This window comes from Calidris pugnax, unplaced genomic scaffold, assembly GCF_001431845.1.
Source record: "Calidris pugnax isolate Ruff unplaced genomic scaffold, ASM143184v1 scaffold156, whole genome shotgun sequence".
In the NCBI taxonomy this organism is placed as follows: Eukaryota; Metazoa; Chordata; class Aves; order Charadriiformes; family Scolopacidae; genus Calidris; species Calidris pugnax.
In genome coordinates this window covers 1,771,786-1,785,845 of record NW_015090889.1, presented here as the reverse complement: position 1 = coordinate 1,785,845, position 14,060 = coordinate 1,771,786, and the positions used below count along the sequence as shown (strand labels likewise).

The 14,060-nt window shown below is 37.6% G+C and overlaps 1 protein-coding gene across 1 annotated transcript in view; it reads left to right on the top strand.

Annotated features, from left to right (window-relative positions):
* SLC1A3 (solute carrier family 1 (glial high affinity glutamate transporter), member 3) overlaps positions 1 to 14,049 on the top strand; it is a 63,905-nt gene extending 49,856 nt beyond the window's left edge. The window contains exons 6-10 of the mRNA XM_014947656.1: positions 5,127 to 5,422; positions 7,044 to 7,277; positions 9,863 to 10,057; positions 11,488 to 11,622; positions 13,503 to 14,049. Of these exons, the coding sequence (XP_014803142.1) occupies positions 5,127 to 5,422; positions 7,044 to 7,277; positions 9,863 to 10,057; positions 11,488 to 11,622; positions 13,503 to 13,707 (1,065 nt within the window). The 3' untranslated portion in view covers positions 13,708 to 14,049. The remainder of the gene's footprint in view (positions 1 to 5,126; positions 5,423 to 7,043; positions 7,278 to 9,862; positions 10,058 to 11,487; positions 11,623 to 13,502) is intronic.
* The last annotated feature ends 11 nt before the right edge of the window (positions 14,050 to 14,060 follow it).

The following is a 14,060-nucleotide window of genomic DNA, read 5'->3' as shown; positions in this document are numbered from 1 at the left end:
CCCCATTGTGGATCCTAGAAGCCAAGAGAAGTCCCTGTAGGAGAGAAAGAGAGCCAACAGAAAAGCTAAGGAAATTGTTTCATTCAAACCTTTCAGCTGAGAATCAGTAGAATCATTTCAAGCTTCACTGGTGGCATTCAGCCCCATGCCCCAGGAAAGCCTAAGGGGAAAAAAAGCCACGCTTGCCTAGCAAGTTAAGAAGAATATGGAAAATGTTGGACTTTAGTCTCATTCTGTTCTTCACTTACTCTGAAGTAATCACTTACTCTCTCCCTGTGGAAGATCAAAGTCCTGTTGGCACCCTGTATCTATCAGGACCTCCTCCAATTAAATCAGTGCAGGCAAGGATCTCTGGAAACATCCAAACAGCATGCTTTCTGATGCTGGTTATTTCCATATGATATATGTCGCTGCCTTCACTATGTACTGATCATTTGTAGGCTTTTTTACTGATTTTTATCAGTAACAGGGGTGTGAAAAGACTTACTGAAGATAAATATTCCACACTTACCAAAAATTAGATTACTTTGTTCGAAATTTGCTCTGTATCACTATACTCACCTTCAGTCTAGGGATATCTAAAGAAAACTTTGGATTTATATTTCAAGTCTGGCCATTATCTCTTCACTAGTCTTTCTCTGTCAAACTCAAAAATGCTACCTAGCCTGGGGCTAAGTAGTCATCAGGAGTCTGCTTCTTAATCAGATACTGCTTTTTAACTTCTTATGCTCTGGGGGTATATCAAAAGACAAAAGAAACACAAATGAACTTAGGACATCAAGAGAAACAGAATCAGTTTAACAATTTAAGGAGGGTCATTCTGTTGTGACTAGGTGGAATTTTATGCCAGCTGAAGCCTAAAGAACTGGAAAGGTGCATCTAATAACTGCATTTCTTCTGTGCTGTTTTTAATTAGGTATTCTTTCATGGACTCATCCTTATCAAGAGGATTGGAAGTGTTAATCACACATCCAGACATGAATACTAACTATTCTGTCTATTCCTCATGATAATTTTGGCTAGTTAAGATCTATTTTAACCTGTTTCATCAGCTCTTCTGCAGACAATTTAGAATGCTTTCATGTATGTCCATATGGAAAGAAAAGAAGACATTAATTAGGACTATGGGATTTCACTGCCTAATTTTCATTTCTTTTCAATTTTTAGGCTTGCTTTTAAAATCTTCATTCACTAAAAATTACATCATAATACAGACTTATCACAAAAGGTGCTAATGATACTATCTCAGAGTTCTGACAGTAAATTATGAGTTGTCAGAGCAGTTACCCATGCAATTACCTTGTCTACAAGTCAACCACTGGAATGTGCTATTGCCATGTTATAAAGTTGCCTCTTAAAAAGTCATGCAATATATTCAAGTAAAGTGACTGTGGGTATCTTGTATGACTAATGAAAATAAAATACTAATAAAAGTGTAAATAACTTATTCATTATATTATACTATAAAGTAATTATATTGTCTATATCATAATAAGAGAACTTTAATAAAGGTTGTTCATTAGGACTGTTTTTTAAAAAAGTCCAGAAGTGCGTTATTTTTGTATTTTACTTGCAGACAAGGTTGTTCATAGAAAGTTATTACTATTAATATATTCCAAATAATATTTACCTTGCTTCTAATTTGTTCTTTACACATGAAATTCAGGAAAAAATAGGAGCATTTTGCATCTAAAATCTTACCAGGCAAAAATACCTCTAGAGACAAAATGCACCAAACATCCTCAGAAATGACAGGTCTTCAGTAGTGTTGTCCAGCCCAGCACAGATTATCAGTGTAGGTGTGTGGACTTCTAGTAAAACAAAACCAGCACTTCTGAGACCCTTAAGCCTACAGTCTGTTATATGAGCTGTTTTTCTTTGTCTAAATTCTTCCAGAACTAAATACTAGAAAAGAGCAAGGATCTGCAGAATCACAGGGTGATATTAATATGTCAATTTGAGCTATATGAACAGCTGATGTCTGATTCCCACCACAGAGATCTGCCTGAAAGTAGAAATTTCATAAAAGCTCACAAAATGTTCTCTTATTACCAGCTTCTCTGCAGAGCAGTAATAGTCAATTCTGCTATTACTTCATCTATTTCAAAATCTTTGACATTTTGTATCATCTTGAAGGTGATCTTCACCCTGTCACTCCTGTAAACAGTTGGCTTTTTCACCATTCTACACACAGAAGATTTGTTTTGTGGTGGCCAAGCAAACTTTAGTGTCATCTGAAAAAGCACCAACACAAATAAAGCTCAACCTACGCTTTTTCTTTCATAGATATCTCCTTTGCATTTTCCATATTTGGTTTTCCTTAATTTGTTTTTCTTCACCAGGAACCTTCTTGTGACTTTTGATAGACAGCTTTGCACATAAGAAAAGAGACAAATCCACAGAGTTTTCCTTAACCTCATTTAGCAATAGTGAAAGAAAGGCTAGCTCAAGTGATTGTTCCAGAGCAAATAAAGTTGCTTTGATTCCTGTTGCTCAGATTCCTGTCTCGAATCTCACTCTAACTAGACCATTTCTTCACTGCTCTGGAAGGGGTTCTAGAAAGACTACTCTCCCTAGTAACATTTCTGAATACTTAAGTCTGATAAACAGGGTAAGTCATCAGAGAAGATCTACACATCTGTGTACCAGTCTAGTAGTAGAAATGGAAATGGACTTTGCTAAGTGAGGTCCTAAAATTCATATTATACCTCTAAAGAGACTTAACTAATAATGAATTAAAGGCATCTTCCTGCTGGAACAGAATTCCAGAATCAACACCCAAAAAAAAGAAATATGCTTATTGCAACCTAAAATGATTTCTAACTGGGTTCTTAGAGATAAGAAACTTCATGTGATTGTGCTTTGTCCCCTGTAGTCTCCCAACTTCTTCTCAGTCCCATCGTAATTTTTGAGCCCAATGGCCAATTCCAACCTAATTGGAGGTTAGGCAGTTCTAAGACAAATGAAGACTGTGCTGCTACTGAAAGAAAAGTGGTTTATGAATTAGCTCATGGCCTGTTCCAACAGGCAGCAGCCAACCACCCAGGCAGCAGACACCTAACACTGTCTAACAGTCGTATCACATGTTGCTTTTGACCTAGTCAAATGGGTAGGAATGAGAGAAGGACCTGAGGGTAATGGAGGAGAATCAGGACCAAGGTAGTTATGATGTGTCTAGAGAAAGTAGGAAATTAATAGGAAATTCAGTAGGAAATTAGGGTTTAATTCCAGTCCTCGATAAGCAGCTTGCTTTTTTGTTTGTCTAATCTGTACGCCCACGAGTTCAGTGTAATTACACCCTTTGGGTATTTGCATTAAGGAATTTTTACCTCATTTTTTTTTCCACTGAAAAAAATAGTAATAAAAATATAATTATCATACCTTTAGACATTAAAAAAAGGAAAAAGAATAAAGAATAAAAAAGAATAATTAGAAGTGTTTGATGTACAGTGTTAGGCAGTATTTTAACATTCTTGTCAGGACTGAATTAAATAGCACATCAGTGACAACTTCTAGAAAATTTCCATTTCCACTGTGATACCTTTAAAATACAATCCCATACCCTCTTCCCTGGCTGTGTAGTTCCAGTCTCAGTGTTTTGCCCTCTCTGGCACTCATCAGTCAGTGATTCATGTCCAGGTCAGTAAGATTCACGTCCACAGCCTTTATCCCAAAGTGGCTACTTTTTTAATTTAGTAAGTTTTCTGCCAATTTAAAAAGTAGAATTGTCTCACTGAGAGATCAACATAGAACTGACACAGAAGAGAAAGTACCACAAGTTGGATGTGAGTGGGTAAGAGAGTAAAGCTTGGTGTCAGCCAAGTGTTTGAACAGTTTATGTCTCCTATAACCACAGTCCAAATCTTAATACTTTTTAGCAAATGTCATTTAAAACTCAAGAATATCTGACCTCCATGGAGATTCATTCTGCTAGATCTTATTCAGAAACTTTCCATAAATCTCCTGTAAGCAAGTTTTATTTGAAATTCAGAAAGACTTAAGCCTTCAGGGGAATAGAGCAAATATGTGGAAGGAACGCATCAAAACTATTCATGTGTGGAACCTAACAGACAGTTAGGTCAGTGTTGATCTATAGTGATATTCAGGTTTCCCACCTTGGTCGTAAGTACTCCGTTTCACTCAAATGCTTGTGGAGTGCACAACAGACTCCACATATTATTAATAATACTATGGCTCCTGTACTTAATATTTGTCTTTTGTTGGCAGGCCTAAAGGAATAAAAATCTAAAGTTGCTGGATAATCTTGATACCAGTATCCCATTGCTTTAATAGGGTATTTAACATCCTGAGATATATTAGAAACATTTTATAATGTTTATATATAACATTACATGGATATATATAAAAATATGTAAATATTTAGTATTCCTTGTGTTCAGAAGAATTTAATCAGTACAGAGCTGCAGTGCTTTTTGAACCCAGGTGAAAATATTCAGGATGCACATTTGTCTTCAGAAAGCATTAGGTGGTGAAAGACTGTTTTTCAAAGCAGACATTTAGGTGCATATTGAGATTTTGAAATTCGTTTGCCCATTCCATAACGGAAAGTTTTAAGGTAGAACACTTTTCTTAACTAAAAAAAAAAAAAAAAGTGGTGATTTGTTATTTGAAAGCATAGAAAATTAAAGGCTTTGCCATAGCAAAGGAATAAAGAGATGTTAAGTTACTTTTATTCTAATTTTTTCTAATTCAAAAGGATGAAAATGTAAGCAAACTCCAGAGCACGTGAAAATATTTTCACTAACCAAAGAAGACCTGTTTATTTAACAGTTGGAAATACATTGTTGGGAAAAACAGCAATTTCTATAAATGCACATTTTGTCACAAAACTCATGAGCATAACAAATCTGCATCTTTGATTTTGCCATATTTCAGAGAAAATAAGTTCTAGAAGCTAAAAGTGAAGATTTAGTTCTTGAAGTTAATGTGGAATTTTTTTTGCTTTCAGGAAAGCCAGGTTTTCATCACAGTACATTTTACCAACAAATATTACACAAAGAATTCAAATGTCCTACAATAGTAATAAGTAATTTAATGTGTGATTTTTACCTTTGTTTGCTATGACTCACAGAATTCCTGTTTTTCTTTTATTTTTCTTTTAACAGTTCAAAACTAACTATGAAAAGAGAATGTTTAAAGTAAATATTCCATCCAATGACACGTCCACAGTGGCTTCCATAATAAGCAATGTGTCAGAAGCAATGGAAGCACTCACTCGAATGAAAGAGGAAATAGTTCCTGTTCCAGGTTCTGTAAATGGAGTGAATGCCCTTGGATTGGTGGTTTTCTCAATAAGCTTTGGCCTGGTGATTGGAAGCATGAGGGAGCAAGGTCAGGCATTAAAAGACTTCTTTGATAGCCTTAATGAGGCTATCATGAGATTGGTAGCTCTAATCATGTGGTAAGTGCCTCTTCAATAAATTCCATTTTAAGTTACTAACAATATTTTTTCATCACAGTCAGGCACTGGATAGCAAGAGTCTCTTTGGCAGGAAGTCAGACAATAAGATCTTAACTAACTTGTAGCTTTTTTCATAAATGAATCCAAGAACTGTAATTCTGTGTGTCAATAATTTGCTCAAACATGTCTACTCTTTCAGTGTGTATAGTTTTTGACATGAGAAAAATCAGACCATGGCAGAACTTATAAAGTTATTCTATGTCTTCATAAAGATAGCAATCACAGCAGTATCCTATCAAAGTTTCCTCATATCCTAATCTGACATTACTAAAGGAAACTGTCAAACCTCTCCTATAATCTTATTTCTATACAGCAAGACCTCGTTATCATTAGTTTCCAATGTAACTGTTTCCTGCTGTTGTGTAGTGTATACTGTCCTTGCATTGTAGCTGTGCTGCTTACACTTAATTTTCCTACTTACTTTTCTGTGTTCAATAGATAAATAAAACCAATACATTTTCCCTCAAACATTAGGTATGAAGTCTTTTCAACAATGAAGGTTCATTATGTCTCAGACAGAAGGTTAATTATAAAAAGAAATTTTGTCTTTTGCCTTCTTTCCTACAGAAAAAAACAACAAACAAATCATCTCCAAAAGCCTACCCAAGAGCAAACACACATATGTTGCACTACTAAATACAAAGCTAAAAATAAGCCTATTTTTCTAGTAACTAAAGTTCTATTCTGCCAGGAAAACATCTATACAAAGCAAAACTCTTTTCTCCTTCTTTACAACTATGCTTAAGATGATAAAGAGTGGGTGCGAATTGTTACTTCTGAGAAATTTCTACAAGGCTTAAAGTGCTATTGGCATATGCTGGACAAATTTTGTAACTTGGTGTGAAAAGACAAGCGGGCATTTATAGAAATAAGGCTGTACCACAAGTTCAGCTTGCAGCAAAATTATGTTAGATTTTTATGCTCAGCACTGGATCTTTCTTCATCTGTAGCTGTGTTTACTCATAGGAAAAAGCAGGCCATACCACCTGTGTTGCTGCCCCACAATGCAGCAAAGCTCTGTCATACAAATGGCTTCATGCTAAAGTGTTTATCCACTGCCCCACTGGATAAAATGGGACATGTCCAGAAGTAGCTTGAAACCGTTGAAGTTTTCAGCCTTCTGTGTGGTTTCCTTCCCCAACAACATGGGAAATGGTACTGGTGATATAATAGAACTGGACACTTGGCATAGTCTACAACTATGTTGGTTGAGCCTTCATTCATACAGACAGAATTGTAACAGAATTGGCTAAACTAGCTTTTAAATGACACTTGAATTCGAAAGGGAGTCTCCTGATTTGTCTGAAAGGCATGCTATACATCTTGAATTCCTTACCAGATCCTGCATCCAGCACAGTTTATCAGAAACATTCACTGCTGTGGTTTAATCCAGGTTGAACTGTTAAGAGTTAAAGGGTTAAGCTCTTGAACTGCTTCTGAATAATTGCATTCATCCTAACAGTGAGATCCTACATTCATGCATCTACACACAAGAGGTATGAATGGGGAAGAGAATTTCTACTTTGTTCTTAACAATACTGATGTGATTCCTTATTTGCAGGTACGCTCCACTGGGGATCCTGTTCTTGATTGCTGGAAAAATTGTTGAGATGGAAGATATGGGTGTGATTGGTGGTCAGCTGGCAATGTATACTGTAACTGTTATCATCGGCTTGCTAATTCACGCTGTCATTGTCCTACCTCTTCTCTACTTCCTGATCACTCGTAAGAACCCTTGGGTATTTATTGGAGGCTTAATCCAGGCATTAGTCACAGCTTTGGGAACGTCTTCCAGGTACAAGACAATTTTTAAGGCCATATTTTTTTTTAAATATTACTGGTTTGAGAGATAATTTTGCCTAATGTAATTGGTTAACTCTGTATTCAAGTATCCACTTGGGCACTTTATTTCAGTTCTGCTGCTCTCCAATAGAGATAATTATTATAATTATATCGACTTGAACTCTGTTTTCTATAAAAGACCCTGAACAGAGACAAAATTATTGTGGTGACGCAGATTGTATGGCTGGAACCCTTGTGACTTTGATTAGCCTTGGAGTTTGACATTTTTAAGTAGTTTGTAATGGCTTGCTGATAAAGGATGCAGCTGACAAAGGATGTGCATGCAAAATGGAGCAGCAAACAGGAAAGTTCAGGAAAGCTGAGAGGGCTTAAGGACCCTTATTGGAAGCCGACGTCCTGTGCTCAAAATCCTGATAGCCATTGATGGGTATACAACCTGTAACAGAAATGCCACTTGCTCATTGCTGATGAAAACATAGCAGGTCATATGAATAAAAAAACTGGATATTTGGTGAAAGGAAACATTATTGTAGTCAAATATACATTTCTATGCCATATGGCCTTTCATAAAACATGTTAACAGATTTTAAAAGTGTTTCTTAAAGACAGATGTCATACATTCTGTATTACCAAATTTAAGTTCCTGGTATTTGAGATTATTTTGAGGATCTGGATGAGCAGATATTGTGACCATTAATATGGAATCTGATCAAGTTTTGTGTAACTGGAAAAGGTCTTGAGGACTTAAAAAATTATAATATTATATTAATGGGCAGAGAAGGACAACTACTAATTTCACATTTGGCATTTTGATGTCAATCCTTGCAAATCTGTGGAATGCCTAAAAGGGAACTTGATTAATAGTGATTTAAAGAGTACTGATTAAAAGAAGACAATAAAACTAATGCCAGCCAACATCGTTTAAGAGAAAAGAGTAAAAGAAACTCCAACTTTGGTGCATAACAGTAATAGTGTTAAGAGGCTATGTTCCAGCTTCTGTAAGACATACCACTTGGCACTGCTCCAGATTCTGAGTTAAAACCTAGATTCACGGAAGAGAGCATACTATACTGCAAGTGGATTTAAAAGCTGTTTAAAATTCAACTTTAAGTTCACTGTCATCAAAGGGATTTTCAATCTTCCCCTGCCCTTCTTTACTTTACATTCTATCAGTGTTTTATTTTATCAGTACTGATAAAGTTTTCAAAGACATGAAAGTCTGTTAAGTAGTTAGCAATGAAGGGGTCACTAAGATAAAGTAATCTGAATTGGTGTGTCTTGAAAAACCTCTTTACTTTGGTGTGATTAGATGTAGAGATAACATCTTTAAGAACAAAGAGCCAAGGCAGCTCTTGCGAAACGGCCACATTTTCCTTCCTTCTGAGGCAATGTCTCTGAAAAGGAACGTGGCGTCATGTGGGCTGAATGGGCACTTCTATAGAATATGGTGGCAAAATGTTCAGTTGGGTTGGTCTTTAAATGAAATTATCATTTATATCAGATTTGGATGTAGCCGCAGAGGAACAGTGGTGTGCAGGGCTTGATTGGTACAGAGGTAACTTTCTTCGTAGCAACTCGTATGGTGCCGTGTTTTACATGTGTGACCAAAACAACACTGATCACATGCTGATGTTCTAGCTATTGCTGAACAGTGTTTGAACAGTGTCAAGACGTTCTCTGTTTCTCACTCTGGCCCTGCTGGGAGTAGACTCAGGGGTGTGGAATAGGTTGGGAGGGCACACAACCAAGCAGGTGAACTAAACTAACCAAAGAAATATTCCATGCCCTGTAACATTATGCTCAGCAATAAAAAGGGAAAGAGGGAATTTGAGGGAGGCTAGCCATCTTTTACTTTGGAACTAGCTGGCATTGTTCTACTGCTGGGAGGTGATGAGTGATTGCATTTTTACCACTTGTTTTGATTGTTTTCCTTCTCTTTTCTTCCATTATCCTTCACTTACTAAACTTTTTTTTTTTTTAATCTCAACTGCTGTGTTTTCTTGTTTTTACTGTTCCTTTCCTCTTTGCCTGTCCCACTCAGGGTGTGGGGGCAAGAAAGCGAGTGTCTGTGTAGTGATTAGCTGCCTACTAGTCTTAACCTACAAGTGGTAAAGTAATGTAATCATTCATCAAAATGCCCTTGCCAGCAAATAAATAAGATAAAAAGTGCTGTTTACTGCAGGGCTGAATAGCTCAATTTGTATAACTTCAAGAAAACAATGCTTAGGGATGATTCAATCATAACTTGAAGACGTAAAAATAAGAAGTGGGAAATTTTTAAATAAGCACAAGAATCTTTTGACAAAATACTGAAGTTAGACACATTCAGACTAGGGACTACATAGACAGCAACAGTAATTAAGCATTGGGATTTTTTTCCAAGAGAATTAGAAGAACCTTCATCATTACAAGTGCTGAAATTCAGCCTTGCATTTAAAAAGAAAAATATATTCTGGTAGTTCACAAAAAAATTAAGATGATTAGAACAATCTCTCTTGTCATCACAATGTGTGACATTGTTCTCATTCCCCCTTTGCAGAATTCACATCATCTATTACCTTCTTTTTTCTGTTTCAGTTCTGCAACACTACCGGTTACATTTAAGTGTCTAGAAGAAATAAACGGAGTGGACAAACGAGTTACAAGATTTGTACTCCCAGTTGGTGCTACAATTAACATGGATGGAACTGCTTTATATGAGGCTTTGGCTGCAATTTTCATTGCACAGGTTAACAACTTTGATCTGAACTTTGGGCAGATAATCACAATCAGGTACAGAAGCCATTATTACCTACATCTAATAAAAGCACCTTTGTAATGACTCCTCCTTGTTGTTATATGTGGGATTAAACAAAAATATCTAGAGCTAAAAACAGGAACTGCTATAGTAGTTGAATAACTGTAATGACTTACATCTTCTGCACAGAAGAGGCCCCCCAGCACATATTCTCCATTAGGTAAATCTTTAAGAACTGTAACATGACACATTTATCACTGCACGTAGTAGATTCAAGAAAAACAGTTTGTAATGGCTTTTAAATTCTCTTTCCTAAGAACTCATGCTGCTGTTAGGAGCTATAGACTTAAAATCAGTACCAGGTAGTTTATAATGCATGTACAAAGCAGTAGCACAAAAGCATCACGGTGCTAATGCCAGGAGAGGCAGTGATTTCCTAGCACTGATGGTCTCAAGATATAAGTTGAGCAAGCTGTGTAAGAACCAGTAATACCTTTCATTACACCAGCTGATAGAGGTGGAGAAGTCAGGTTTATTTTCAAGAACAAGCCTTCATGTTTGAAATAGAACACCAAACAACCCACTAAGTAGCACTCTATGATAACGGATCTGCATTAATTTGATTATGCTACTCAAACAGTTGAAAAGGGCAACGGGTACACATACGAAGAAAGAAATGTCAACAAGAGGAGAGAGGGACACGGTAGGACAGAGATATATATATATTTATCACTCAGGAACACTGAAAGTTAAGATACGATGAACTGGAATGTAGATTTTCAAACAGAACTGCTTCTCTCCACAAAAGCCACCAGTTTAATTCAATATTCATCAACAGGAGGCAAAACTCTGCCTTCACACTCAGAGTCAATAGTTCCACATTCATTAATACTAGAGCTGCTCCCTGCCAAATTACCTGACAAAATAAATTATTCCTAAAGCAGGTGTGAACAAGCATATTTCTATCAAGTTACTAGACTGCATGCTTCAGGATTTCTGGCAGGTTTCAGCTTTCTGATGGCAGAATGCCAACTGCTGGAGGATAGATATTTTACCTGGCATGAAGCTATAGTGAGATGGACAGAGAATAAAAGTTCTTGCTTTAGATGTGCCAGGACAAAATTACATTCTCAGCTTTTAATGTGTTGGAGTTCGTAGAGTGAGTGTGTTCAAAGGGTGGAGGCTGTAATGTTTTTGTCAGGCCTACTTAGCATCTAGTAGAGGACCTACCACCTAACAAAACTGTGTTTCAAGGATTCTGGATAAAGGTTTAGTATAAACATTTTGGATTAAGATTCACACTCTCCCGCAGCTATGCAGTGTCCAGATAAGGGGCTGGGCACATCTTTTTATTTATTACTGAGCAAATACCTTCTTGCTTCATATCTGTGTTTAATGTTTGCCAGATAATAAGGAGAGTTTATTGTGGAAGTCAATTAATTGCTCTTGCCATCTCTTTGCACAGCATCACAGCTACAGCTGCCAGTATTGGGGCCGCAGGCATTCCTCAAGCTGGACTGGTCACCATGGTCATTGTGCTTACATCAGTAGGTTTGCCTACAGATGATATCACTCTTATCATTGCAGTGGACTGGTTCTTGTAAGTACTTTTATGGAGTGACTAAGGGCTTTGACCATATTTAGAAGTGTAATAGGCAGGGACATTGTGGCAGTACTGCAATCAGTGGTGTACTTCTTTTGCTGTGTCAGGTAGTTTGAAAGAAGTGTTAAAAAGAATCATAATTTCTTGTGATTAAGATATTTTCTTAGAGCAGATGGTGAGGGGTGTTACTTAATGATGGTTTCACTTGCATGCAAAAAGGTTACATAGAAACCTGGATCCCCAGGGTACTAGGAAAATTTTCAGACACACTAGAATTAAATTAGCAATGAATTGCTTTAGTCTTCTTTTTTTTGTAGGATGGCAATGAAAAACTTTCCATCAATCTGGCTGAGCTGGTTCAGATCTGACCCAGTTCATTGCAGCTCCACTGACTATCTAATCTAGGAAAGGTTCATATGTCTATCCTATGGACACAGAAATGAGAAACAGTTGTGTAACTCTCTTATCCAGCCACCACAATGTATTGCCCCTCAGTTGTTCCATTCCTCTGTAGAAGACTAACTGGCACCTCTAGGAATATGGGAATATCCCTTAGGTCCAGGAATTAAATCAAAGGCAGAAGGTTTCCTCCAACCTCTATTTTGTCTAACCCCTATTAGTTACAGTTTCCAAAGGCTTTTACTCTTCACTCTTCTCAAGTGAACCCAGCAAGAAGTCTCCCGTGCTGTTATCAGAACATAGTATTTTCATATTATTATCTAACCACAAGCCACAGCCTCACATAGGTGGACACTTATCAGGTAATAGCGCCAGTCACTCCGCATCAAGCTGCCTCCTACATCTTGTGGGCAGACCCCTCTAAGAGGCCTGAATTCTTGTAGTTTAATTTGAATTATTTCAGCAGAATTCCACACTAAATAACTGACTGTAGTTTATGCTCAGGAGGGAAATTACCCTAACAAGGTAGATTCTCATTGGCCTACATGTTCAGAGGATATAAGGGTGATCAGATGACCAAGGGAATGGAGCACCTCTCTTAATAAGGAAAGGCTGAGACCGGGGTCTGTTTAGCCTGGAGAAGAGGAGACTGAGAGGGGACCTTATCAGTGCTTATAAATATCTACAGGGCAGATGTCAATAGGATGGGGCCAGACTCTTTTCAGTGGCGCCCAGAGACAGGACAAGAGGCAGTGGACACAAGCTGGAACACAGAAAATTCTGTCTGAACATCAGGAAAAAATTATTTACTTTGAGGGTGGCAGAGCACTGGAACAGGCTGCCTACAGAGGTGGAGCCTCCTTCTCTGGAGATAACCAAACCCACCTGGATGTGTTCCTGTCCAGACTGCTTGCAGTGACCCTGCTTTGGCACAAGCTGGAACACAGAAAATTCTGTCTGAACATCAGGAAAAAATTATTTACTTTGAGGGTGGCAGAGCACTGGAACAGGCTGCCTACAGAGGTGGAGCCTCCTTCTCTGGAGATAACCAAACCCACCTGGATGTGTTCCTGTCCAGACTGCTTGCAGTGACCCTGCTTTGGCACAGGGCTTGGACTAGATGATCTCTGAAGGTCCCTTCCAACCTCTACTATTCCGTGATTCTGTGATTCTGTGATATAAACCCAAACCACCAGAGTATAGAAATGCTTCCAAGAAGCATCTGCCGTATGCTTGCTTTGTTGTCTTCGTCACACAGCTGTTTCTTGCTGTGAAGTTGCCAAGAGTACTGTGACTCCAAATCATAGTTTATTTGTTAATTTCTGTAGAAGAAATCATTACATTAATGGTTCAGATACATGAATATACCTAAAATTGATTAATCATCTGGTAGCTCTTCTAAGACCATTTTAATAGCTAGTTCGCATGTTTCTCTGAACAAGTGGTGAAATGAAGTCTAACTTACTATTTCTCCTTAGGGATCGTCTTCGTACCACTACCAATGTCTTGGGAGACTCCATTGGAGCCGGAATCGTTGAACATTTATCACGGCATGAGCTGAAGAACAGGGATGCTGAAATGGGAAATTCTGTGATAGAGGAGAATGAAATGAAAAAACCATACCAACTGATCTCACAAGAAAATGAGAGTGAGAAACCATTAGACAGTGAAACCAAGATGTAGGGTAAAGAAAGCATGACTCCAACACTGCAAATGTGGAAAACTTTTTTTCCAGCCATTTATATCTTGAATTCACCAAGTTCACTTATTCCTTGTTATCTCCCTTTATGCTAGCACTGGAAAGAATTAATGAAAATATATTCCAAATTAGCAGTGATCATGGTATATGTTGGCTTCCCACTTAAAAAAAATTAATAGGCAACAACACCGATCCTGCTAAACATGTGCTAACTGAGGATAAAAAAGAGAGATTATCAATTAAACAAAAACAAACATCAGCATATATGTTACTCAGTCCTGTAAACCTATTTCCACTCCCCCCCCCCCCCCCCCCCCCCCCCCCCCCCCCCTTCTCC